We start from the raw sequence: 25227 nt of genomic DNA on the forward strand, positions 1-25227 counted from the left end.
TCTCTGTGAGCGGAGGGAGCAGCTTCAAAGCTCCTTAGGAACAGATGGTGCTTGTTCTCGCTGAAATCTCAGAGAGCCTGAAATCTCAGGTGGTGCTTCCCAACTCGTTCATGAAGCTATGTTCATGAGGAGACTGCATCGAAATTATGGGTTCTCAATGTTAATGTCTAAAGTGGTTTGAGTACCGTTTCTCAGAAACTCTGGAAAATGAGACAGTCAAGGTTCAGAGTGGTGAAATGACACGGCAGATCCAGAGCCCAGACTTCTCTGTGTCTGACTCCAAGTCACCTGCACATACCTATAAAATGCAGTGGAATACAGACGGGTCCTTGAGGACGGACGCCCATCAGGTTTAGTTGGTAAATCTTCAGGAAGGTGACAGGTGTGGTTGTGCCCTAAGGCATTTGTCTGCTGAGCAGAAATAGACTTGCAAGTCCCTTTCTCTGTATCTATGTAGATCACCTTCCCCTCATAAACTCCCAGAGCTGCATTCAACCAGGAAACACAACTCTCTCATCCTCGATCCCCCAAACTGCGAACCCATCTATGAGTTGGTAACCATGCTTAAAGTGCACAGGAAAGGCAGTCTTGGAGGAGTCGGGCACTGCCAATAAACAGAGCCAAGCAGGCTAATCCTTGTCAGCGGAAATGTGGAACAATCTAGGACATTGGCCTTAGTTTACTGGTGATGTAGGATTTAAGCAAGATTCCTTTACAAATTTCCCAGTTCTAACACATGACTCGTTAACCTTCAGTTTAGGGTACAAATGTACTCATTCTCCGGTGGTGCATTAGCAGTTATTTACCAAAAAATTACTAATAGGTACTCTGTTAGGTCCTATGGCATTTCCTAAATCTGACCAATGAATGTAATTTTAGTACAAAGGAGGTAAAAAAAAAATCCTACGCACCATTGTTGTACTACATGCTAACTAACTTGGATGTAAATTTTAAAAATTTTAAAAATCCTACACAGTGCATGTTTTTTTTACCTTTGATTCAGGACATCATTTCTGGCTACACAGAGAATGAACTAGGACCAATTGTAAATTTGTCTGTTTTAAGGGCTGGTAAGGAAGACGGCGAACGGAGAGCTACAATCAGTCAGAAACTGACAAGCACCTTAGAAAGGTTGTTGTCAGGGCCCAGGGCAGGCAGCTCCATGAAGGGCCACTTGGGCATATGGATTATTTTGAGTTAAAAGTGATTAAAACCCAGCAGAGGCAGGAAAAGCTCTGGGCCTCCTAGACAACTGCCGAAATTTACATTGGAAAGAACAGCCTGTAACCAGAAGAGAGCTACTGATGGAGACTCCCCTTCACCTAAGGAACTCATCTGCACTGTAGGGCAACCTGGTTTTTCCAAACATCTCCCAGCACCTTTTTGCTAATGCGCCTTCTCTCCTTTGGATCCTCAGGCCTCTCCCCCTCTCCTTCGTTCATCTAAGCTTCCTGTTGCCTCATTCTCTTCAGAATCTCCGTGGATTCCCGCCCTGACGCCCATTCAATTCCATTTTCTCAAACGGTCTCACATCAAGTTCATTCTGAATCCCGATGGAAGGTTCTCGAAGGGCTGAGGAAAGCCTTCACCCCAGACAGTGTCACATAGGCTCCACCACAGCCTTAGGAGATGAATGCCATTATGGTCTTTCTACAGATACCAACTCTTAGGGTCGCCGAGTTGCAATGTGATGGGGTAAATTCCCCACGCACAACACCAAGCCATTCCCAGGCACTGTCAGCCCTGGGAGAGGCTGGGACCCTGGGGTGCAGGGCTCGGTTCCCCTGGGCTGCCCCACCCCCACCTGCGCCGGGACCCTGGCTTTGAGCCCAGGTACTTGGGACTGCACTGCAGTGAGGGTTCCCACAACCCCGTCCTCGGGTTCGATTAAGATGCTAGAGCAGCTCCCAGAACTTCAAGAAAGTTCCCTTACCAGGTCACTGGTGGATCGAGAAACGACGTGACTCGGGAACAGCCGGCTCGCAGGGTTACAAAGGAGGGGGTCGGGGGGAAGGGTGGGCAGGGGGCCTGGCCTCTCCGAGTGGGCGGCTACTCGGACCACCCCCCCCTCCACTGCTCACCAACCGGAAGCTCTCCTGAAACCCCCTTCTCGGGTTTTTATGGGAGGCTTCACAACGGAAGCAAGATGAACTTACTGGTCATTGGCTGGTTCACCCACCCGCGATGAGTCAGGGGGTGGGGCTAAAAGGTCCGACCCTCTTATCAATTGGTCCGTTCCCCTGGCAACCCGCCCCCAGCTTTAGGCTACTGAGGGGCCTTCCAAAAGTAATCTATTAAAATAACAAGACACCTTTAAAGCTCTCATCACTTAGGAAATTCCAAGGGTTTTAGGAACTGTGAGCCAGAAACTGTGAAAGGAGACCAAATACATACATTTGGTTATTCAAGTGACCAAATATATATTTCTCATAAACCACAATATCGAAGCCTTCATTCATTTTACAGACGAGAAAACAAGTTCAGAAAAACTGCTCTTTGTCCAGGATCACAGAGCATGAAACTGACTCCTGTGCTTTCAAACACTATGCTCTGGGGTCTCCTTCCCGGGCTCCTTTCATCTCTCCTCCTTCTCCAAACGCTCGCCCTAGAATCCAGAAATTGACCCCAGGGATTTGTTTTCCAGATTTGACCGATGATAAAATGTGTTCTTCGTAACCAACAGAGGGCCTATTAAGGTCGGTGGAACACAAGTTCAGAGGTGAGGTTTTGGGAGATGATAAAGCATTCTTGACACAAGGATAATAATAAACGGGGCCCCTGGGTGGCTCCGTCTGTTAAGCATCAGCTCTGGTTCTATCTCACTGTTGGGGAGTTCAAGCCCCGCCTCTGGATCTACACTGACAGCACTGAACCTGCCTGAGATTCCCTCGAGCTCTCTCTCTCCCTCTCACTGCTCCTCCCCCACTCTCTCGCAAAATAAATAAATAAGCTTTGAAGGAAAAAAAGAATTTTTAAAGAATGATCATTATCATTTATTGAATACTTATTATGTTCCATAACAGCTACATGTATTTTTTAATCCTCATAATAAACCTGTGAAATTGGTATTATTTGTGCCCCCATCTTACATATATGCACAAAGAAACACAGAAAAAAGAACTGCTAAGGATTAAAAACAAAGCAATGTGACATAGGCTGTGATGAACTCTGTAGTCCTTGGTGTCCTGTATTTGAGTAGAACCTTCTTGGGCAAAGACCATTCCTTATTCTTTTTAGTATCTGCAGCACTGAGCCCAGGGTTTAGCACAAAATAAGCAAGCAATAAATGATAATCCCTATTACCATTCACTGTAGTACTAACTCCTAGAATATGAATATAAACTGAAAATACCTAAGAATTTGGTATGAAATCCTTTGCTAATATTTGCTTAAAGGAATTTATTATCTGTACCTTATCCACCAATATTCTAGATAATAAATGGAAAGCTATTTTCCTTTGTAGAAGAGGATGAGAGAGAAATACATACAGCTATTGCTTAAGTTTTTGATAACTTCCTCCTTAATACTGGCAGCTACAATAACATTTAATAGGTCTTGCTGATTGTCGATATCAGACTGCTGTGTTTTATCACAAACATATGGATGAAAACACATGGCATGACCTTTATCTTGCTTAGAGTCCACACAGAGAAGGGACCTGAGTGTCAGGTAAACAAACTTGAATACAAATATATTTTTTTGTAAATTATGGAAACAGTATTGGGTATCCCAAAACTCAGTGTGCATACTGTCCATGTTTGATTTGATTACTGAATTTACTTTAAGAAAAATCTGGGCTGTGGTGAGACACGTGTCTCAACCATGTCAGAGTAGATTGTGATAGCTGCCTTTTGGCGGATCTGGGAAGCATTTTTTTTTCCTCTTTTATTTCTATTGTAATTTTTGTATTTCAAAATAGTTTAAGACACAAGAAGTTTTTGAAATGGATGTTTCTATGTGCCCTTCACCCAACTTCCTCCACAAAGAATAGCTTTTTCTAAAAAATATTTGTTTATTTTGAGAGAGAGGGAGAGAGAGAGTGCACACAAGCACGAGCAAGTGAGAGCGGGGGAGGGGCGGGGGGTAGAGGGAGGGGGAGAGAGAGAGAGAGAGAGAGAGAGAGAGAAAGGGAATCCCAAGAAGGCTTCACACTGTCAGTGCACAGCCCTATTCGAGGCTCGATCTCACGAATCATGAGATCATGACTTGAGGGGAGATCAGGAGGTGGATGCTTAACCAACTGAGCCACTTAGGCACTCCGTTCCACATATAATACCTTTAATAAACATAAGGCATTGTCAAAACCAGGAAATTGATGTTGGCACAATACTAATAACTCAAGTGCTTTATTCAGATCTCACCAGTGTTATCTGCACTGTGTGTGTGTGTGTGTGGTTTGATGAAATATTATCACCACAAAGCAGCTTCCTCATGGTATCCCCTAGTGATGGTTCATTTTCCATGTCAACTTGACTGGGTCATGGGATGCCTCGATGTCTGGTTAGGCACTATTTCTGAGTCTGTGAGCGTATTTCCATAAGACATTCACATGTGAATCAGCAGAAGGAGAATACTGCCCTCCCCACTGTGAGTGAGCATTAACCAGTCCACCGCAAGCCTGAATACAACAGCAGGCTGAGGGAAGTAGAGTCCCCTTCCTTCCCATCTGCCTGCTTCACCAGCCCTTGGACTGGGATTTACAAACTTAGCTAGCTTGGTTCTCGATCCTTCAGGCATGGACCGACACTAAACCACTGGCTTTCCTCGGTCACCAGTTTGTAGATGGAAGATTGTGAAACTTTCCAGTCTCCAAAATCATAAGTCAATTCCTCATAATAAACATTGTTATATTATGTATTATTGTGTTATATATTGTTATGTTATTATATATTATATATAATTATATATGTTATACACACACACACACACACACACACACACATCCTTTTGGTTTTGTTTCTCTGGAGAATCCTAACACATCTTTAATCATTACACCTTCCCCAAGCCCAAACACCCAGCCACCATTAGTTTCTTCCCTATCTCTATCACTTTGTCATTTTAAAACTACTATGGTAAATTATATCATATAGTAATGTAACCTTGAGATTGTCTTTTTTCACTCAGCATAATGCCCTTGAGATCCATTCAAAGTGCTGCCTGCACCAAAATTTGTTCTTCTTCACTGCCGAATAGAATTTTATTGTATAGATGTGCTATTTGTTTATTCATTCACCAGTTGAAGGACATTTGGGATGTTTCCAATTTTTGACTATAACAATCAGGGATGCTATGAACAATAGCATACAGGATTTGAAGCAGGCATAAGTTTTTCATTTCTCTGGATAAATGCCCAGAAGTTCAATTACAGAATCGTATTTTAGTTATAGGCTTAGTAGCGTTTTTTTTCCCAAGAAATTATTTTTTTTTCCAGAGTGGCTCTGCCATTTTATACTCCCACCAGCAATATTTGAGGATCCACTTTCTCAGCATCCTTGCCAACATTTTGTTTGTCACTATTGTTTATTTTAGCTGTTTCAATAGGTATATACTAAAACCATATTGTGGTTTTAATTTGAATTTCCCTAATACCTAATGATATTGAACATCTTTCAATATGCCTATTGTTCATCTATATATTCCCTTCTGTGAAATGTCTATTCATATCTTTGCTCATTTTCTAATTGTTCATTTTCTTTTTGTGAGTTTAGAGATTTTAAAAATATATGTTGTCGATACAAGTCCTTTGTCAGATATGTGATTTGTAAATATCTTCTCCCAATTTATACCTTATCTTTTCATAATTTTAATGGGATTTTCCATCAAGTAAAAGGTTTTTCTTTTACGTTTATTTATTTATTTTGAGAGAGCAAGTTGAGGAGGGGCACAAAGGGAGAGGGAGAGAATCCCAAGCAGGCTCCACACTGTTAGCACTGAACCTGATTCAGGGCTCAAACCCACAAACCTGAGCCAAAATCAAGATTTGGGCGCTTAACCAACTGAGCCACCCAAGCGCCCCTTGAGATCTACTGTTTCACTGTTTTTCTTTGATGGACCATGCTTTTGTCCTATCTATGAACCACTGTCCTAAGCATAGGTCATGAAGATTTTTCTCCTATGTGGTCTTCTAAAATTTTCACATTAGGATCTATCATTCATTTCGAATTAACTTTTGTAAAAGTTTGGGGTTGAGGAGAAGGTTCATTTAGCACCAATGGATTTCCTAAATCTGGGATTTGGGTATGATTAATACATACATGGGTTTTGAATGAAGCGAAGATGACAGAAAAAAGCTGTAGGAGAATGAGCTGGGTAAGCAAAACCAAAAAGAGGAGGTTCTTTCTTTTTATTTTAATTTTTTAAATGTTTATTTATTATTCAGACAGAAACAGAGCATGAGTGGGGGAGGGGCAGAGAGAGATGGAGACACAGAACCTGAAGCAGGCTCCAGGCTCTTAGCTGTCAGCGCAGAGCCCCTCATGGGGCTTGAACCCCTGAGATCATGACCTGAGCCAAAGTCGGACGCTTAACCCACTGAGCCCCCAACGTGCCTCAAGAAGAGGTTCTTTAAAAACCTATCCAGAGGACTCTTGGTGGCTAATGTCCATGAGATCCAGCAAACTGCTTATTGTGCCTTTACTGAAGCTTCCTTCTATGAACACGGGCAGACTCCAAGGGTGTGCAGCCGGCACTGTGACACAAAGCCCCGTACTCAGAAAGCACCTGGCATATGGGGTCTCATGCTCTGCAGTGAACATTCTGGAACCCTTCATTTTATCTTAGAATTTGTGTTTTGTAAATACAGTCTGATGGGACCTCCACGAAAGCGGAGGATCTTCCGGTTGAAGTCTCAGCTCCTGTCTGGTTCTATCACGTCACCCGCACAGTATACATTCTCCCCTGTTGCCCCCCAGCCCCCGACACACAGCTACTACTGCCCCCTTTGTCCTTGGCAGGAGCCTCGGCATGAGACAGTCAGGTTTGGGTGCACATGCCCTTGAAGACTCCAACTCTACCCTTCTGGTCAATTTATTAGTCTTTAAGTTTCTGTTTCTTTGTATGTCAAGATCATGCACTGTTTCCTACAAGGACGGGGAACCAAACCTTCTTGCACAGCCTTCCACTGGGGACCCAGGACACAACCTCTGAGCACGGGGGTAACGTGTGGAGCTGGCATCATTGAGTGTGCACAAAATCAAGAATTATTGCCGGGGCGACTGGGCGGCTCAGATGGTTGTACATCCGACTTCAGCGTGGGTCATGATCTTGTGGTTTGTGAGTTCAAGCCCCACATCAGGCTCTGTGCTGACAGCTTGGAGCCTGGAGCCTGCTTTGTATTCTGTGTCTCCCTCTCTTTCTCTTTGCCTCTCACCTGCTTGTGCGCTCTCTCTCTCTCGCTCGCTCTCTCTCTCTCTCTCTCTCTCTCTCATAAATAAATAAACAAACTTAAAAAAAATTATTGCAGACCATGGTGCTCCTCTTTTCCTGATTAACTGCCCTAAAGTTCCTTTTAAGAAAAAAGTTTATTTCTTCATTTTGAGGGAGAAAGCAAGCACGAGTCAGGGAGGGGCAGAGAGAGAGGGTGAAAGAGGATCCAAGGAGCTCAGGGCTCAATCCCACAAACTGTGAGATCATGACCTGAGCCGAAGTCAGACACTTAATTAACCTACTAGGCCACCCAAGGCCCCCCGCCCCCGCCCTGAAGTTCCTTTAAAAATCTTTGGGCCAGGCAGAAACATCGGAAATGGTTTTTGGACAAGAGTCCAACCCCCACCCCCCCTCAAGTGTCTGGCCTCCTGAAGCTCCTTTTCCAGAAAGAGCAGCCAAACTTGTTTTTTTTTTTTTTTCCTGTTAACACCCAGTGCATCAAGTCAAAAAGCACCTATGAGAGTCTGTCCCCACTTCTTTACAAGCATAATGCCCAAAGCACCACACTGTTCAATGCCAATAAAAAGCACCAAGGCAGGTCGAAAGAGACCACAACAGAACAGCTTCTTCTGGCTGTTTGAGTAAGGGTCCCTACACTCCTTGCTTTCCGTTAGGCCCCACGAAACGCGTGGCCAGGCCAGTGTCAACATAGCACCTTGTTTATTTAATTATGTTTTATAGGAATTCTTGGAACATTCAAATCATAGTCGATAAAAGAATATAAGTCTATGACAGGTTCCAATATAACCCCCCATTGAGAAACTTCCGGATCTAACACAGCAGATAAAATGTGAGTGTTCCCCACTTATTTCAAAAATCACCCAAAAGCCAAGATATAAAAGAGAAATAGCAATAGCAATACAAAGTACATGCGCAGAAAACAAAATGAAGACGTTTTTGAAACCTCCAAATACAAAATAGAAGGAATAACTGCCAAGAGTAGTGAAGGTCAAACAGTCTGTGGGGCGATGCAGACACAGTAAGCCTATGAATGCAGATCCCCAAAGAAAAGCACGCAGGGCACACTCATCCTTTGGATGTGGCATACCCAGAGGTATAAACTCCGTCCAGACTCATGTTTGCAAAACTGGAATGGAATCAAAAGCTGGCAAAGGATCATTTCTCTAGACTTTATTTAGTTCTGGGAAGTAGAAACGGGGGTAAATGAGAAATCAAACTGGCAGTCATATGAACAAAAAGCCATGAGTCAGTAAAACAATGGATCAAGGGGAGACTGTCTTGTTCCCTGGCCTTCAGTGCACACTGGGAGGAGGAATCAAAGCCTAAGGAGCTCACAAGCTGAGAGAAGGAGAAAGCTTCCTAATATGAAAAGAGCCCTACCTCTTGTACATAGATTTCCTGCATATAATCTGTCCAAATTGTACCTGGACAAAGACACAATGTAAAAGGAGGAACCAAATATTTGCTTTTTAAGTTTATTTATTTATTTTGAGTGAGAAAGAGAAAGCGAGAGCGAGAGAGAGAGAGAGAGAGAGCGAGCTGCGGAGGGGTGCTGAGAGAGAAAATCCCAAGCAGGCCCATGGCTGATGTGGGGCTCGAGCCCATGAACCCTGAGATTATGACCTGACCCAAAGTCAGATGCTTAGCCAACTGAGCCACCCAGGTGCCCCAGAACCAAAGATTTATTTTTTAAAAAAGCAAATAGCACTGCTAGGGATTTACCCAAGGGATACAGAAGTGCTGATGCATAGGAGCACATGTACCCCAATGTTCATACCAGCACTTTCTACAATAGCCAAATCATGGAAAGAGCCTAAATGTCCATCACCTGATGAGTGGATCAAGAAGATGTGGTATATATATACAATGGAGGACTACATGGCAATGAGAAAGAATGAAATCTGGCCATTTGTAGCAAAGTGGATGGACCTTGAGGGTGTCATGCTAAGCAAAATAAGTCAGGCAGAGAAGGACAGGTACCATATGTTTGCACTCATAGGTCTAACAGGAGAAGCCTAACAGAGGACCGTGGGGAGGGGAAGGGGGAAAGAGAGCTGGGGAGAGCGAGGGACACAGATCATGAGAGACTATTGAATACTGAAAGTGAACTGAGGGTTAAAGGGGAAGGGAGAGGGAGAAAAGAGGTGGTGGTGATGGAGGAGGGCACTTGTGGGGAAGAGCACTGGGTGTTGTATGGAAACCAATTTGAAAATAAACTATTTTTTTAAAAAAAGCAAATATACATAAAGAACGCTCAAAAAATGTAAAGAAGGATACTCTCAAGAAAAAAAGAATTATAACTATACGTGGTGATAAATGTTAGCTAAACATTAGTCAATTATATCTCAAAGAGTGTGAAGTGACAAGCAGCACAAAGGATAATGGACAGTACTGAAAATATGGCAACAGATATATAGAAAACATTAAGAAAAGTTTATAAAATGATGGGGAACTTGGGTGGCTCAGTCAGTTGAGTGTCTGACTCTTGATTTCAGCTCAGGTTGTGATCTCACAATGGGTGAGTGTGAGCCCTGTGCTGGGGCTCCATGCTGTCAGTGCAGAGCCTGATTGGGATTTTCTCTCTGTCTCTCTGGGCCTCCCCCGCTGAACCTAACTCTCTGTCTCTCTCCTTCTCTCTCAAAATAAATAAAATAAATTTTTAAAAATTTAAAAAAGAAAAGCTTGTAAAATCGAAAGTGTGTGTGTGTGTGTGTGTGTATAGTCATATAGGTCATATATATATAACTAAAGAGATCTAACATATATGTGTTAGTTTTCTCTTGCCGTGTAACAAATTTTCTCAATTTATAGTAGCTAGACCAATGAACATTCGTTTTCCTTAGTTTCTGTATGTTGAATTCAGGAGCATCTGAATTCTAAGGAATTCAGTTAAGAGGTCAGTTGAGACTCCTGCCATACAAAGGCTTCAAATGGCCTAGAACCCCCCACTGACCACGTAACTCACTTGCATGCATGGAAAATTCATGTTAGTTGTTGTTAGGAAGTCTCAGTTACTCCCTGTGTGATCCTATCTGTGAGCTGTTTGCCTTTGCAAGAAGTTGATTGCCTTCCCCAGAGTGAGTGACCCAAGAAATCAAGTCACAAGGAACAATTCCTTTTACAAGCCACATGGTGTTTGCTAAAAGTAAGGGACTAAGTGCAGCTCAAAGTCAAAGGAACTAGAATTAGGTAAGTTTTACCTTTGGAAGGCATGAGTGCCAAAGATTCAAGAACATACTTAGTCACGATATGCAAAATTTATATTATTTTCTAGTGTTTTTTAAATTTACTTTTATTTTTGAGAGAGCACAAGCTGGGGAAGGGCAGAGAGAGAGGGACAGATGACCTGAAGCAGACTTTGGGCTGACAGCACAGAGCCCGATGTGGGGCTTGAACTCACAAACTGCGAGATCATGACCTGAGCTGAAGTGAGATGCTCAACCAAATGGGCCACCCAGATGCCCCCAAATTTGTATTATTTTATTTCATTGTATTTAAGGTCTTATTTTTAAGTAATCATCACACCCAACATGGGGCTCAAATTCACAACCCTGAGATCAAGCTTCACATGCCCTACTGACTGGGCCAGCTGGGGGCCCTTATTTTTTTTTTTGTATTATTTTAAAATAAAACTGCAAAAATAAAGCAAAAAATTTATCAGGAAAATTTTCCAGAAATAGAACAAAACTTGAATCTCTAAATCAAAGGGGCATACTATGTCTCTTAAGAAAAATGAAACAGAACAGTGAACATCTTACGGTATCCTTAATAATTTAATGGATTCCAATCATTCCTTGGGCAAGAGGTAAAGTTTCAACTTACTCATAAGGGGAAAATAAATCACACTGCCTTCAGTTTGGGTTCTTCTTTTTTTCACAATGACTGTCAAATTTAGTAGACATGGAGCAATCCCGCAGAAAGAAAACTAGGTACAAATGTTTTATAAGCAGACAATTTATATTTCAAGATTAAAGCAACAGAAAACATACCTTTGAACACAAAATAACTCAGAGAATATAAACTCCATGAATCCTCCATGAAAAAACTACTTTAAGGTAACCCCAGAAAACCAAGAGATGAACACATGAACCATAACAGGAAGAGAAGCGGCAATCACTGACTATACTTGACAAGTGGCAATGTTATCTAGAAAAGTGTCTATTTTATAAACCCTTAAAAATATCAAAAACAGGTGATTACAAAAGTCTTAAAAAGTACAGGAAGATGGAAGGTCCGATAAGCATTCTAATTTGCTTACTTTTTATAGTGAAAATCAAAGAGATTACTTCACTCATTCCTAAAGCAACAGAGGGGCGTCTGGCTGGCTCAGTTGGTAGAGCGTGCAACTCTTGACCTTGGGGTCATGAGTTCAAACCACATGCTATGCCTGAGGTTTATAAAAAAATGAAGTAAAGTAGCATAGATCTAAGTACATTAAAAGGTACAAAAAAGATCAGTATGACACCTAATGCACAACAAGAAAATAAAAAATAATCAAGTGGAACTCTGTCAAATTATGAAGCTGCTATACAGCAAAAGAAATAAGAATGAAACGGCAGCCTATAGAAAGGGAGAAAATATTTGCAAATTAGATATCTCATCAGGGGTTAATACCCAAAATATAAAGAACTCATACAAGTTAATAGAAACTAATTAATTAATTAATTAATAATGCAATTTAAAAAATGGGCAAAGGGCCCAGTTTTTCCAGAGATGATATTCAGATGACCCACAGACCCATGAAAAGGTGTTCATCACCACTAATTATTAAGAAAATGAAAATCGGGGCGGCTGGGTGGCTCAGTTGGTTAAGTGTCCAACTCTGGATTTCAGCTCAGGCCATGATCTCTCAGATCATGGGTTCGAGCCCCACATCAGGCTCTGCACTGACAGTGAGGAGCCTGCTTGGGATTCTGTCTCCCTCTCTTTCTGTCTCTCTCTCTCTCTCTCTCTCTCTCTTTCTCAAAATAAATACACACACACAAAAAAAAATGAAAATCAAAACCACAATGAGATATCAACCCACTCATAGCTGCTAGAATGTCTATCATGGAAAAGAAAAAAAGTATCAAGTGCTGGTGAGGATATGAAGAAAAGAGACTCTGTGTACTGTTGCTGGGAATGCAAACTGGTATAGCTCCTGCGGAAACCAGTATAGAGATTCCCCCCAAAATAAAAATAGAAGTACCATATGACGCAGAAACCCCACTTGTGAGTATATGTCAAAGAGGTATTTGTACTCCTATGTTTCTGGGAGCCTGATTTGCAATAACCAGGCCACGGAAATGATCTCTGTGTCCGTCAACAGATGAATGAATGAATAAGGAAAATATGAGAGGGGCACCTGGGTGGCTTAGTTGGTTGGGCGTCCAACTTCAGTTCAGGTCATGATCTCATGGTTCATGAGTTTGAGCCCCACGTCGGGCTCTGTGCTGACAGCTCAGACCCTAAGCCTGCTTTGCTTTCTGTGTCTCCCTATTTCTCTGCCCCTCCTCCACTCACACTCTGTCTCTTTCTCTTTTGAAAATAAGTAAACATTAAGAAATTTAAAACAATGAAAATGTGAGATAGATAGATAGACAGATAATGGAATATTATTCAGCCATAAGGAAATCCTGTTATCTGCAATAACATGAATGGGTTTTGAGGGCATTATGCTAAGTGAAATAAGTCAGACAGAGAAAGAGCACTACACTGCATGATCTCACTTACATGTGGAATCTAAAAACATCATGCTCATAGAAAAAGAATAGAATGCGCAGTTGTCAGGGGCTGAGGCGCAGGGAATGAGGAGATGCTGGTCAAACAATACAAACATTCAGTTATAAGATGAGTAAATTCTGGAATCTACAGTACAGTATGGTGATTATAGTTAATAATACCATATTGTATACTTGGAAGTTGCTATGAGAACAGACCTTTAATGTCCTCACCAAAACAACAACAACAATATGGTAAACATGGGAGGTAAAGAATGTATGAACTAATCTTATTGTGGCAAACATTTCACAATAAATATGTGTACCATATCATCACACTGAATATGTTAAACTTACACAGCATTATATGACAAATATATCTCACTACATCTAGAAGATACAGCGTAGCAAGTATCTCCCAATTACTGCATTTTTTTTTTAATTTAAGCTTTGGGTCAAATTAGTAAACAACACTGAACATGCAAAATATTTAGAGCACAATTATAATAAAAATGCTACATCAAAGAACATATGGAGATACAGCTGAAGACGTGTCTGGGGAAAGGGCATACACTTAAATATTAATAAACAGAATGAAGGACGTGGTCCTCCAGGCTCTGGTCTGGCACACAGCGAGCTTGGAAATCCTCTCTCCTGTCCTCATAAGAAGAATGAAGCTGAACGAACAGAAACCAACAACTGTCCTCAGATGCAGCATAGATGCAATGTCACAGGGCAAGCCACGGGCCCCAGTTAGACAGGCAGCCTCAAAGAATCACAGGTGACATGCATGTAAGGTCAAGTGCAGCAGCCTGCTGCTGAGGCCAGGCCAGGAGACCTGAAACTAGAATGGACGAATTGCTGGGGGCTCAGGGTGGCAAAGTCTGAGAGGGGAAGGTACACTGTTGTGCGTCTTACCTCCAGGAAGCCCACCGGGTTCTCACAGTGATGAGGGGAGAAAACTCCCCTGTGCTTTAGAAAGCAGGAGGAGAAAAGTAGCTATTTTGAAAGATGCCCAGAGCATTCTGTTCTTAACAAGCCAACCCTCCAGAAAAACAGCTTTATTGGAGCCGAACCTATTGGGATTTTACCGGAACCTAACTGATCTGGGGAAAGGGAAATACCCAACTCCAGCGGCATGCTCTAACCTTCAGATGAGAAAGGGTAATGCCTGCCTCTACCCCGTCTAGTCCTCTGGTCTTGACGGGAGGGGTTGGGGGTAGACTGAGAGTACTAGTGACAGCCAAAGCCAGGGGACACAGGCTCTCCTGGAAGGCCAATACTTAATCACACAACTGTGGAGTGCTTCCCCTCCCCCCATGCCCGACCATCACATCCATACACCTCGTGTATAATAATGTAGGAACAGAACTGAAGCCACTGCATGTCTAGATTTTATTTAAGAAGACTCTAGGGAAAGCCAAAGACAACAGGGGAGACAAAAAAAGAGAGAAAGAGAAAGAGAGAGAACAGCACAGGAAATTTTAGCTTTTGAGAACTGCAGCAACAGCAAATAGGAAACACAGCCTAACTCTCCTAGTTAGATAAATATAAATCCTCACTCTAAATCTTTGTTTACTTCAGTTCCTCTTACCCAATACAATGTGTTTGCCTCAAAAAAACAAGACAAAACAAAACAAGGAGGCATCTGGGTGGCTCAATGGGTTAAGCATCTGACTTTGGCTCAGGTCATGATCCCACAGTTTGGGAGTTCCAGCCCCACATTGGGCTCTATGCTGACAGTATGGAGCCTGCTTGGGATTCTCCCTCTCTCTCTCTCTCTCTCTCATCTCTCCTGTGCTCTGTTTCTCTCAAAATAAAGAAATAAACATTAAAAAATAAATAATTTTAAAAATTACAAGGCATAATAAAAGACAAAAGACATAGCTGGAAGAGATAGACTGAGCATGATCACCAGACAACGAGATGGCAGAGATGTTGGAATTCTCAGCCCACGAATTTTATCTTATGTATTTATTTTTTTAAATATACTGAGCTATATAAATTAACAGAAAGTGGAAAAGTAACTTTAGCAATAATTACATACAACGCTTGGTATTCTATTCTTTAGACATGATTCCTTTTCTTTTTAAAAAATTTTAACATTTATTCACTTTTGAGAGACAGAGTGCGAGCAGGAGAAGGGGCAGAGAGAGAAGGAGACACAGAATCTGAAGCAGGCTCCAGGCTCCAAGCAGTCAGCACAGAGCCCAATGCGGTGCCCGAACCCACGGATTGTGACATCATGACCTGAGCTGAAGTCGGCTGCTTAACCGAAGGAGCCACCCAGACACCCCTTAGGCAGTAGCTTTTAGTTGTTTATTTATTTGTTTTTTTTAATGTATTCTTGAGAGACAGAGAGATATAGCGCGAATAGGGGAGAGTCAGGGAGAGAGGGACATACAAAATCTGAGGCAGGCTCCAAGCTCTGAGCTGTCAGCACAGTGCCTGATGCGGAGCTCAAACCCAGGAACCGTGACATCATGACCTGAGACAAAACCCTCCAGGAGAAAGTAGGAAACAGCCTCCTTGACCTCAACCGCATTAATTTCCTACTCAACACATCCCCAAAGGTAAGGGAAATGAAAGCAAAAATGAACTCATCAAGATAAAAAGCTTCTGTGCTGCAAAAGAAACAATCAAGAAAACAAATAGGCAAGTGACAGAATGGGAAAAGATAGTTGCAAATGACATATCAGATAAAGGGCTAGTATCCAAAATCTACAAGGAACTCACCAAACTTCACACCCAAAAAACAAATAACCCAGTGAAGAAATGGGCAGAAGACATGAACAGACACTTCTCCAAAGAGGACATCCAGATGGCCTACAGGCACATGGAGGACCATGGGGAGGGGAAGGGGGAAAGAGAGTTGGGGAGAGAGAAGGACGCAAAACCTGAGAGACTACTGAATACTGAAAAGGAACCAAGGTTGAAGGGGGAGGGGGAGGGGGAAGCAGGTGGTGGTGGTGATGGAGGAGGGCACTTGTGGGGAAGAGCACTGGGTGTTATATGGAAACCAATTTGACCATAAACTATTTTTAAAAAATAAATAAATAAATAAATAAATAATCCTATCAACAAGTATTGAAGTCTAATTAGTGCCATGCATACTGAATTTTCTAAGGTTTACTAATGTCCACAGCTTACTTTGAAATGCATTATAATTTTTATATTACTAGAGAGATATATGGATAGAAAATTGATAGGAGTAAATATAGTAAAATGTAAAGAGCAGAATATATGACTTATCTATGAAAGTTTAGGTATGTTTGAAACTTTTCATAACAATATGCTAAGAAAAAAGAATGACATAAATCTTTAAAAGTACTATTAAGAGATACAGAATAATGCTTGGATGATTCATAAGGCAAACTATGTTTTTGGAGTAGGCAAACACACTGCATAAACCCATTGCTTTTCTCAAAGTAAGAAGTAAATAGAAAAGTGGGCTTTATAATTCATATTTTAAAAATAGGGCAGCTGGATGGCTCAGTTGTTTGAGTGTCCAACTTTGGCTCAGGTCATGATCTCACGGTTTGTGGGTTCGAGCCCTGCATCAGTCTCTCTCTGCTGTTAGCACAGAGCCTGCTTCAGGTCCTCTGTCTCTCTGTCTGCCCTTTCCCCCTTCACTCACTCTCTCTCTCTCAAAATAAATACATAAACGTCGTTTTTGCAAACAAATTTTCAAAAGGAGGAGGAGGAAAAGAAGAACTAATCTTAGCAAATATTCAAACACATTATAAGCTTTTTAATAATTGAAAGCGTATAGTCCTGGCTCATGAATAGCTCAATAGCGCAGAACACACAATTGAGCTATATATGTAAATAGATACAGGAGATTTTTTTAATGATATATTGCCATGTTTGTGGGTAAAAATCAATTATTCAATATATGGTTTGGTGTTCCCTGGGTAAGGGTCTGGAAAAGAAATTAGATTAGATCTCTTACTAACACTTTATTATTTTTAATGGTTCTTTATTTACTTTGAGAAAGAAAGTACGTGTGAGTGTGAGGAAGGAGCAAAGATAGCAAGAGCGAGAACGAGAGCAAGCGAGCGAGTAAGCGAGAGACAGAGAATCCCGGCAGGCTCTGCACCGCCAGTACACAGCTGGACACGGGGCTTGGTCTCACAAACTGTGAGACCATGACCTGAGCCAAAATGACTGAGTCCCCCCAGGTGCCCACTTCCTTACACTTTAAACCAAAAGCAATGAATGGCACATGTAGCAAATATTTAAAAACAATCAAGTCATAAATATTCCAGAAGGAACTATGGAACGTTTTTCAGTAATTACAGGGTAGAGAAGGCTTGTAGAAATAACACAACACCCAGAGGTCACCAAAGAAAAGATCATTAAAATACTACATTAAAATAAACTCCATGGTAAGGAGCACAGTAAACAAAGTCAAAAGAAATAGAAAAATATTTAAACATTATTAAAAATATTTGTAACACATTATGGGGCGCCTGCGTGGCTCAGTTGCATAAACATCCAGCTTCGGCTCAGGTCACGATCTCACGGTTCGTGGGTTCGAGCCCTGCGTCAGGCTCTGTGCTGACAGCTCAGAGCCTAGAGCCTGTTTCACATTCTGTATTCCCCTCTCTCTCTGACCCTCCCCTGCTCGTGCTGTCTCTCTCCTTCTCTCAAAAAATAAAAAAATAAAATAATATATTTGTAACACACTGTACATAGCCATTTCACATTATAAATGGCTTGCATTCATACATAAAGAAAGCTTAAAAACTCAGGAGAAAATTAAGCAAAGGATTCCGACAGACAAGATGGAAAGGGACTGAGTAAAGGAATGGAAATGAATGACTTGAAGGTGTTCTCAGAACTTGCTCTGCGATCTCTTCCAGATTTCCTGCTGAGGCCCACTACCATCGGACAGGTATTTCCTGGCATAGTTCTTTGTTTTGTGCTTCCAGTTAAACTTGAGTCGAAATCCAAATGTCGGTCAGTGCCTAGAATTGTGCTGTTCAACAGGGCAACCATGGTCCCTATATAACTTAACATGTAACTTAATTATAATTAGAAGTCAGTTCTTTAGTCACGCCAGTTCCGCTTTAAATTTTTTTTAATGTTTTATTTATTTTTGAGAGAGAGAGAGAGAGAGAGAGAGAGAGAGAGAGAGAGAGAGACAGAGCATGAGAGGGAGAGGGGCAGAGAGAGGGAGACACAGAATCTGAAGCAGGCTCCAGGCTCTGAGATGTCAGCACAGAGCCCGACGTGGGGCTGGAACTCACGAACGTGAGATCATGACATGAGCCAAAGCCAGACGCTTAACCAACTGAGCCACCCAGGCGTCCCTTGTTGGTGCTTTTAAATCCAAGGGCAGAATTGAGCCAGAAATGAGTAACTGCAGACAAGCCTATTTACTATCTGGCCCTTTGCAAACACACACACAAAACAACAAAACAAAATAAAAAAAAAAAAAAGAAAAAAAGAAAAAACAAAACAATGTTTGCTGATCTCTGACTTAAAGAATAAAATCTAAGCTTTGACCTGGCCTACACAGGTGGTATCTAAGGTCTTACAAAATCTAGCCACTGCCTCTCTTTTCATGTCATGACCCAGCATTAACCCATTTTGGTAACTAAATATGGCATTCCAGGACTTTCCTCTGTGCCCTATTTATACCATGTCTCCTATGTAGTGTCCAACATCCTGACTTTCCTTCTGTCCTACACTACAGTGTATACTAATAAATGGGGGGGGCGGGGGGAAGGAGGGTGTCTTGGCTGGCTCAGTAAGCAGAGCATGTGACCCTTGACCTCAGGGTTGTGGAGTTCAAGCCACATGTCGGGTGTAGAGATTACTTAAAAAATTAAAAAACAATTTTTAAGGAGAAAGCACAAAAAGAAAACCACACCCTTTAATCTCTATATTCTCTGACCACTAATTTTTGTGGCCCATGCCAATTGGTATGGACAAAGAAAGGGCGCTCCTCACCAGGAAAGATTCAGAATCTTAATTTTTTTTAGGCATCTCTGATTTTCTACATATATGATGAAATGTACATTGCCTATCACTTCCATACATACTATGGTCACTTCTTTACCACAATAATGCAATCACTTGTTTGCATGCCTATTTCCCTCAATAGACTTGGGGTTCCTAATGGAAGGAAGCCTGACATTCATCTCTGACTCCATAGCGAGTACAAGGCCAGCACCAAGTCAATCCTCAGAGAACACCCAGCGAAATAAACCTCCCTCCCCAACAAGAATTCATTTTCTGGAATGAGAAATTGGAGGGAAGAGGTGGAGGGTCTAGCAGTTGATAATTTTTCTCTTCTCCTATGAAGCTAAAATCTAATCTCTGGTGCCCTCAAGGCATAGCAAAAAGTCTTTTGAACTCAGCATATTATTGACTTCCTTTTATCATGGTTGCTTAATCTAGTTTAATATATTTTAATTATTTGTTGGTGAAATTCACATCTTGAGGTAACTATTATGTCAAGTACAAGTTTAAAAGTCTAATATACAGGAGAGATTGAGGGTGTTTGTAACTCTAATATGTTACTAATGAAATAAAAAGAACTAATGTGATTCCAAATTACCTTTGGAGTTTGGACCAGGTGTGGTAAATGAGGGCTTTGTACGAGGTTCATTTATTAGGAATTTCCATGTAGTATCTATCCTTGTATTTGTATAGGGCTGTGAGCCTGTTAGAACTTACTTTTGTTCTAAGTGTTCAGGACGCCAAAGCAGAATAAACTGCCATCTCTTGTGTGCAACGAGTGGGGAGATTGTTTTGGGGAAGATTTGTCCGATGGGCTTAACTGGTGGCTGGTGGGGCAAGTTTTTGAGTTAGCAATCCTGGAGTCTTAAGACCTATAAAAATCCACATTGTTCTCAAAATTTTCCCAGAAGAACCTTCAAGACACACCTTTCACAACACTGCCAAACCGTGGATCGGGCGTAAGTCCATCATTTTGACTCCATATTACTGAATTTAACCATCCAGAATCAACATCGGCTGTTCCATGTTGTCATATCTGCATATGTAATTGGAAGCACATATTCATTCAAAGAGAAAGCATTTCCTCCCCCCAGGAATCGGAACTAAGGAGCTCAGCGCCAGAATAGCTTTACCTTGAGACCTTGCTCTTACACATCGATGCAAGAGCAGAATTGCTACACTTGATGTGGTGGCTTTGATTTTTAATTCCCTTGAATTTCTTTCTTTCTTCAAGTCAACCAAGGGTGTTTTAAACACTTTTGGCACATACAAACATGAACAAAATGAAGTGGAAAGAACAGTAACTCTCTGGCAACTTTGATCAATTCTCATGAGGGGAACTCAATACAGAAGAAGTCCAACTACTTGGGAAGCCATTTAACGACTTACCCTTGAGTGCTTAGCTCAGACTGTCCTATCAGTTTTGCCATGAAGGCCTGCTCAGTTTCATTTCTCATTCTATACTTGGTCACACATCATGTTGGGTTTTCCTCCATTTGTTGTTCAATTACATAATGGAGGAGAAAAAAAGTATATTTTTAAAGCTGATCAGCTGACCTCTTCTTATAAGTATATTGATTTTATCTGTGAAAATAACTTAATGGTTACTTAATGGGTGAAAGCTACAACGCCCTCCGGCAGCCCCCTGCCACCTTACAGCACTTAGGAATGGGCTAGTGTGAGAAACATTTAAAAAGCCAGAACACCCTGTCTAATAAAATGGGAGGGGTTGTTGTGATCCTAGAAAAATCTGAATATGACAGATTCAAAGTGTTGATAATTAAGAGGGTAAAGAGGGACAGAGAGGGTTTAACAACAAGATAGGAAAACAGGGACCCTGAGGAGGAAAGTGCACATTTTGTGATCATTGGGGCTCCTGGGTGGCTCAGTCGGTTCAGCGTCTGACTTCGGCTCAGGTCATGATCTCAGGGTTTGTGAGTTCAAGCCCTGCACTGGGCTCTGTGCTGACACTGCAAAGCCTGTTTCAGATTGTCTCCCTCTTCCTCTCTGCCCCTCCCAGACTTGCGTGTGTGCACTCGCACTCCCTCTCTCTCTCAAAACTAAAAAAAATATTTTTATAAAAAGTTTGTTATCATCAGAAGGCCATGGCACTTAAAAAACAGGAAGGCATAATTCAGATCACAAGTAAACTGCTTTGCTGTCCTGTAAGTTCCCCTCCGTTACCCGTGTGTCTCCATATCCTAGGCACACCTACCTCTGAGAGAGGTATTTTGGGTCGATCCAGAAAAAGACATTAAGCTTAGGGTTACCAGATAAAATACAGAAGGTCTGTACCTGGATGTCTTTTTTAAAAATTTCGCTGAATCCTGCAACTAGTTAGGATGCATGTCCAGATCCATATGGAGAAAAAGGAACAACCAAAAGAAACAAGATACAGGCATGACAGAGAATTGAATGTAAGCAAGAAAATGTGGCAACAGGTAACTAGGAGATCTGTAAGCCCTGTGAGGTATTGGGTGTAGGATGGAGTCTTTGATTTTATCTATAAGTGAGTCTGTAGCAGTAAACAATTTTTTAAAGTTTATTTGTTTATTTTGAGAGATAGCACAAGCAGGCAAGGAACACAGAGAGAGAGAGAGAGAGAGAGAGAGAGAGAGAGAGAGAGAGAGAGAGACACAGAGAGACAGAGAGAATCCCAAGAGGCTCCGCACTCGCACTGTCAGCGCAGAGCCTGATGCAGGCTTTGAACCCGTGAACCACGGGATCAAGATCTGAGCCAAAATCAAAGGTCAGATGCTCAACTGACTGAGCCACCCAGGTGCCCCAGTCTGTAGCATTCTTAAATTAAATGTGCAAGGGCTAGAGGATTTGTAGCTACCCAGTCAGAAGAAACCTATGTTATGATTAATTCCATGTTATGTATATTATTATCTTATAAGCTTCCCTCTCTCACTAGAGGAAACTCCCAGAAGGCTGAGTTCCCCACAGCTGCCAAGGGAATGGTGTGTGGCTGTGATAGGAACAGCAGCCAGGCAATATGGAGAACTGTCATTTCCCCCTACGCTACTCGTTCTGAGCAAAGCCACAGGGCTGCAGTCAGAACAGAAGGGTCTGTGGACACCCCCCTCCCATGTGCATTTGAGCCCGCAGAAATGAGAGCAAAAACAGTTTTCTTAATTTCGTTTGGATAATCATTTGCAAATAGATGTGCAGCTGTGTGTGTTATTTGTTTCAACATCTGGCTGTAAATTCATTCCCTTCCCCCCCCATCCCAAGGTCACTTTCACTTATTTTATTTTCTCTCCCAAACTTTTGTTATTGTCTACTCCTTTTGCCCTCTTCCAAGCTGGGAGATTATGTCAATGATGTAGCTCAAAATCATGCAGTTTATCACTCAAAAAGCTTTAGTACAATCCTTTCTTCAGTCTGTCATGTGTATAACTTTGTTGAGGCCAGGATCTGACTTCATGTGCTGCCACCTTACGTAAAGGGGCACACTGCTTAGTGAGTGAGTCTAGCCATCTGTCCACTGTGTCCCCTCTGTGATCCAGCTGCTCTCCCTGTATCAGAGCGTGTCTGTTCTGTGCTGGAACGATGTGGCATTTAAGAATTAGTGAAGAAGATCCTGGGGGACTCTGTCAGTTGAGTGTCCAGCTTCAGCTCAGGTCATGATCTTGTGACTCGTGAATTCAAGCCCCACGTGGGGCTCTGTGCTGACAGCTTGGAGCCTGGAGCCTACTTCAGATTCTGTGTCTCCCTCTCTCTCTCTGCCCCACCCCTGCTTGCAATCTCTGTCTCTCAAAAGTTAATAAAAACATTAAAGAAAAAGAATTAGTGAAAATCCTCAGATGTCTTACTTGTGAATGAAAAGATTCAGCGTGCCATATAATCATTGTGAATATAAACAGATGCTCTCATTGCTGTTTCTCGTTTCAGATTGAGGATGAACAAGTTAGTGTGGAGAAATTTCCCCAGGTGTGGGATGGGGACTTTCAGGTAGAATGGAGAACATAAGCAAAGGAACAGACAATGCAATGAGAGAACAGGAGTTATTTAGAGAACCACTAATTTGGTACAACAGGAGTAGAGGGTGTGAAGGAGAAGATGGGTGATGTGTAGCAGATACATATAATAACTGCATAGAAGTAGTATAGATTTAAGATGTAAACGCAGGAAAAAACGAGACAAGGTATGAAGTTCGTCCGTGCTAAGAAATCAGAGCCCAAATGTCCTTTTGCTATATAAAGATCATTATTTGGCACTATCGTCAATAGCCAAAGTATAGAAAGACACCAAATGTCTATCGACAGATGAATGGATAAAGAAGAGGTAGTATGTATGTACAGTGAAGTATTACTCGACAATCAAAAAGAATGAAATCTTGCCATTTGCAACTACATGGATGGAACTAGAGGGTATCATGCTAAGTGAGATTAGTCAGTCAGAGAAAGACAATGTCATATGATTTAATTATATAAGAAATTTAAGATACAAAACAGATGAACATAAGGGAAGGGAAGCAAAAAGAATATAAAAACAGGGAGAGGGACAAAACATAAGAGACTCTTAAATATGGAGACCAAACTGAGGGTTGCTGGAAGGGTTGGGGGGGGGATGGGCTAAATGGGTGAGGGGCATTAAGGAATCTACTCCTGAAATCATTGTTGCACTATAGGCTACCTAACTTGGATTCAAAAATCAATCAATTTATTTAAAAACTAAATAAATAAAAACAAAACTAATATCTGTAAGAAAAAAGAAATAAATAAATGAATAAACAACGGTATTGCACAATGGGTACCCTGGACTCTTCCTTCCCTTGCGTTCGCTCTCAAATGAGTCTCAACCCACTTAAGTTCTCTTTCGGGTTTACGTGTTGATGCCTGCCTACAGTCCTCACAGCGGATGACTGTCTTCCTGGAGTGCCCAGAGCGTGGCACACACAAGTGGCTCCTGTGTGCTTAGGTCTGGCAGAGTTCGGGAAAGTCCTGAGAGCCATTTCTAATACCACTGTCTTATTGTGGCGGCCGGTTCATAATGTAGGTGACTATGGAATCGCTATGTTGGACGCCTGAAGCGAATACAATATTGCATGTCAATGACTCCTCCATTTAAAAAAATTGAATTCAGTAAAGTCAGGTCACGGTAACCAAAATAAAATAAATACAAATAAATAAATAAGAAACCCTGTGGCAGCTACAGACTTGATTTCCTACCAGTATTACCTTTTTTTTTTTAAAGACAAACTGCAGGGCGTCCTGGGGGCTCAGCTGGTTAAGCACTTGACTCTTGCTTTTGGCTCAGGTCATGTTCTCAAAGTTCCTGAGTTGCAGCCCCACATCAGGATCTCTCTCTCTGTCTCAAAATAAATAAACATTTAAAAGCGGGCGGGGCGTCCTATGCTCCGCTGACAGAGCCATATTGGATTTTTTGTTTTCTGGGTCTTCCCTTCTACCAGTTCTTTATATATTTTGGATATTGGCCCTTTATCAGAGATGCCATGTGCAAATATCTTCTCCCATTCAGTAGGGTGTCTTTTAGTTTTGATGATTGTTGCCTTCACTGTGTAGGAGCCTTTTATTTTGATGTAGTCTCTATGCTTTTATTTCTTTGCATCAGGAGAGCTATCTAGAAAAATGTTGCTGTGGCCCATGTCAGAGGGATTATTGCCTGTGCCCTCTTCAAGGATTTTTATGATTTCAGGTCTCATGTTTAGGCCTTTAATACATTTTGAGTTTAGTTTTTTGTAGGATGTAAGAAAGTAGTTCAGTTTCATTCTTTGGGATGTGTCTGTCCAGGTTTCCCACACTATGCGGTGAAGACACTTTTTCCCATTAGATTTTCATTCCTCCTTTGTCAACGATCAACTGACCATTTAATTGTGGGTTTACTTCTGGGTCTTCTGTTCTGTTCCATGGATCTGTGTCTATTTTTATGCCAGTACCACATTATTTTTAAGACTACCGCTTTGTAATATCTTCATTTTATTAGGGAGAAGATTCTATAGACTTGTACTAGGGATGAATTAACCCCTATACACTTAAGACCCCCGAGCACAGGGCTGCAAAGGGCCTCCTTACCACTGAATTAGGAAAAAGAGCTCTTCAATATCTAAGGCACTCCCCTTTCTGCTCTCTTCCCTCAATACCTCCCTCTGTGCTTGAAATAATGCCCCACCCAACCTTTTTGATCTGAATTTGATAGACTGTAC

General features: G+C 41.7%; 1 protein-coding gene across 1 annotated transcript in view; it reads left to right on the top strand.

Moving 5' to 3' along the window:
* The first annotated feature begins 17895 nt into the window (after positions 1-17895).
* CXHXorf66 (chromosome X CXorf66 homolog) overlaps positions 17896-25227 on the top strand; it is a 10270-nt gene continuing 2938 nt past the window's right edge. Inside the window, exons 1-2 of the mRNA XM_029929713.1 lie at positions 17896-17982; positions 22953-23012. Of these exons, the coding sequence (XP_029785573.1) occupies positions 17896-17982; positions 22953-23012 (147 nt within the window). The remainder of the gene's footprint in view (positions 17983-22952; positions 23013-25227) is intronic.

This window comes from Suricata suricatta, chromosome X (assembly GCF_006229205.1).
Source record: "Suricata suricatta isolate VVHF042 chromosome X, meerkat_22Aug2017_6uvM2_HiC, whole genome shotgun sequence".
Classification (NCBI taxonomy): domain Eukaryota; kingdom Metazoa; phylum Chordata; class Mammalia; order Carnivora; family Herpestidae; genus Suricata; species Suricata suricatta.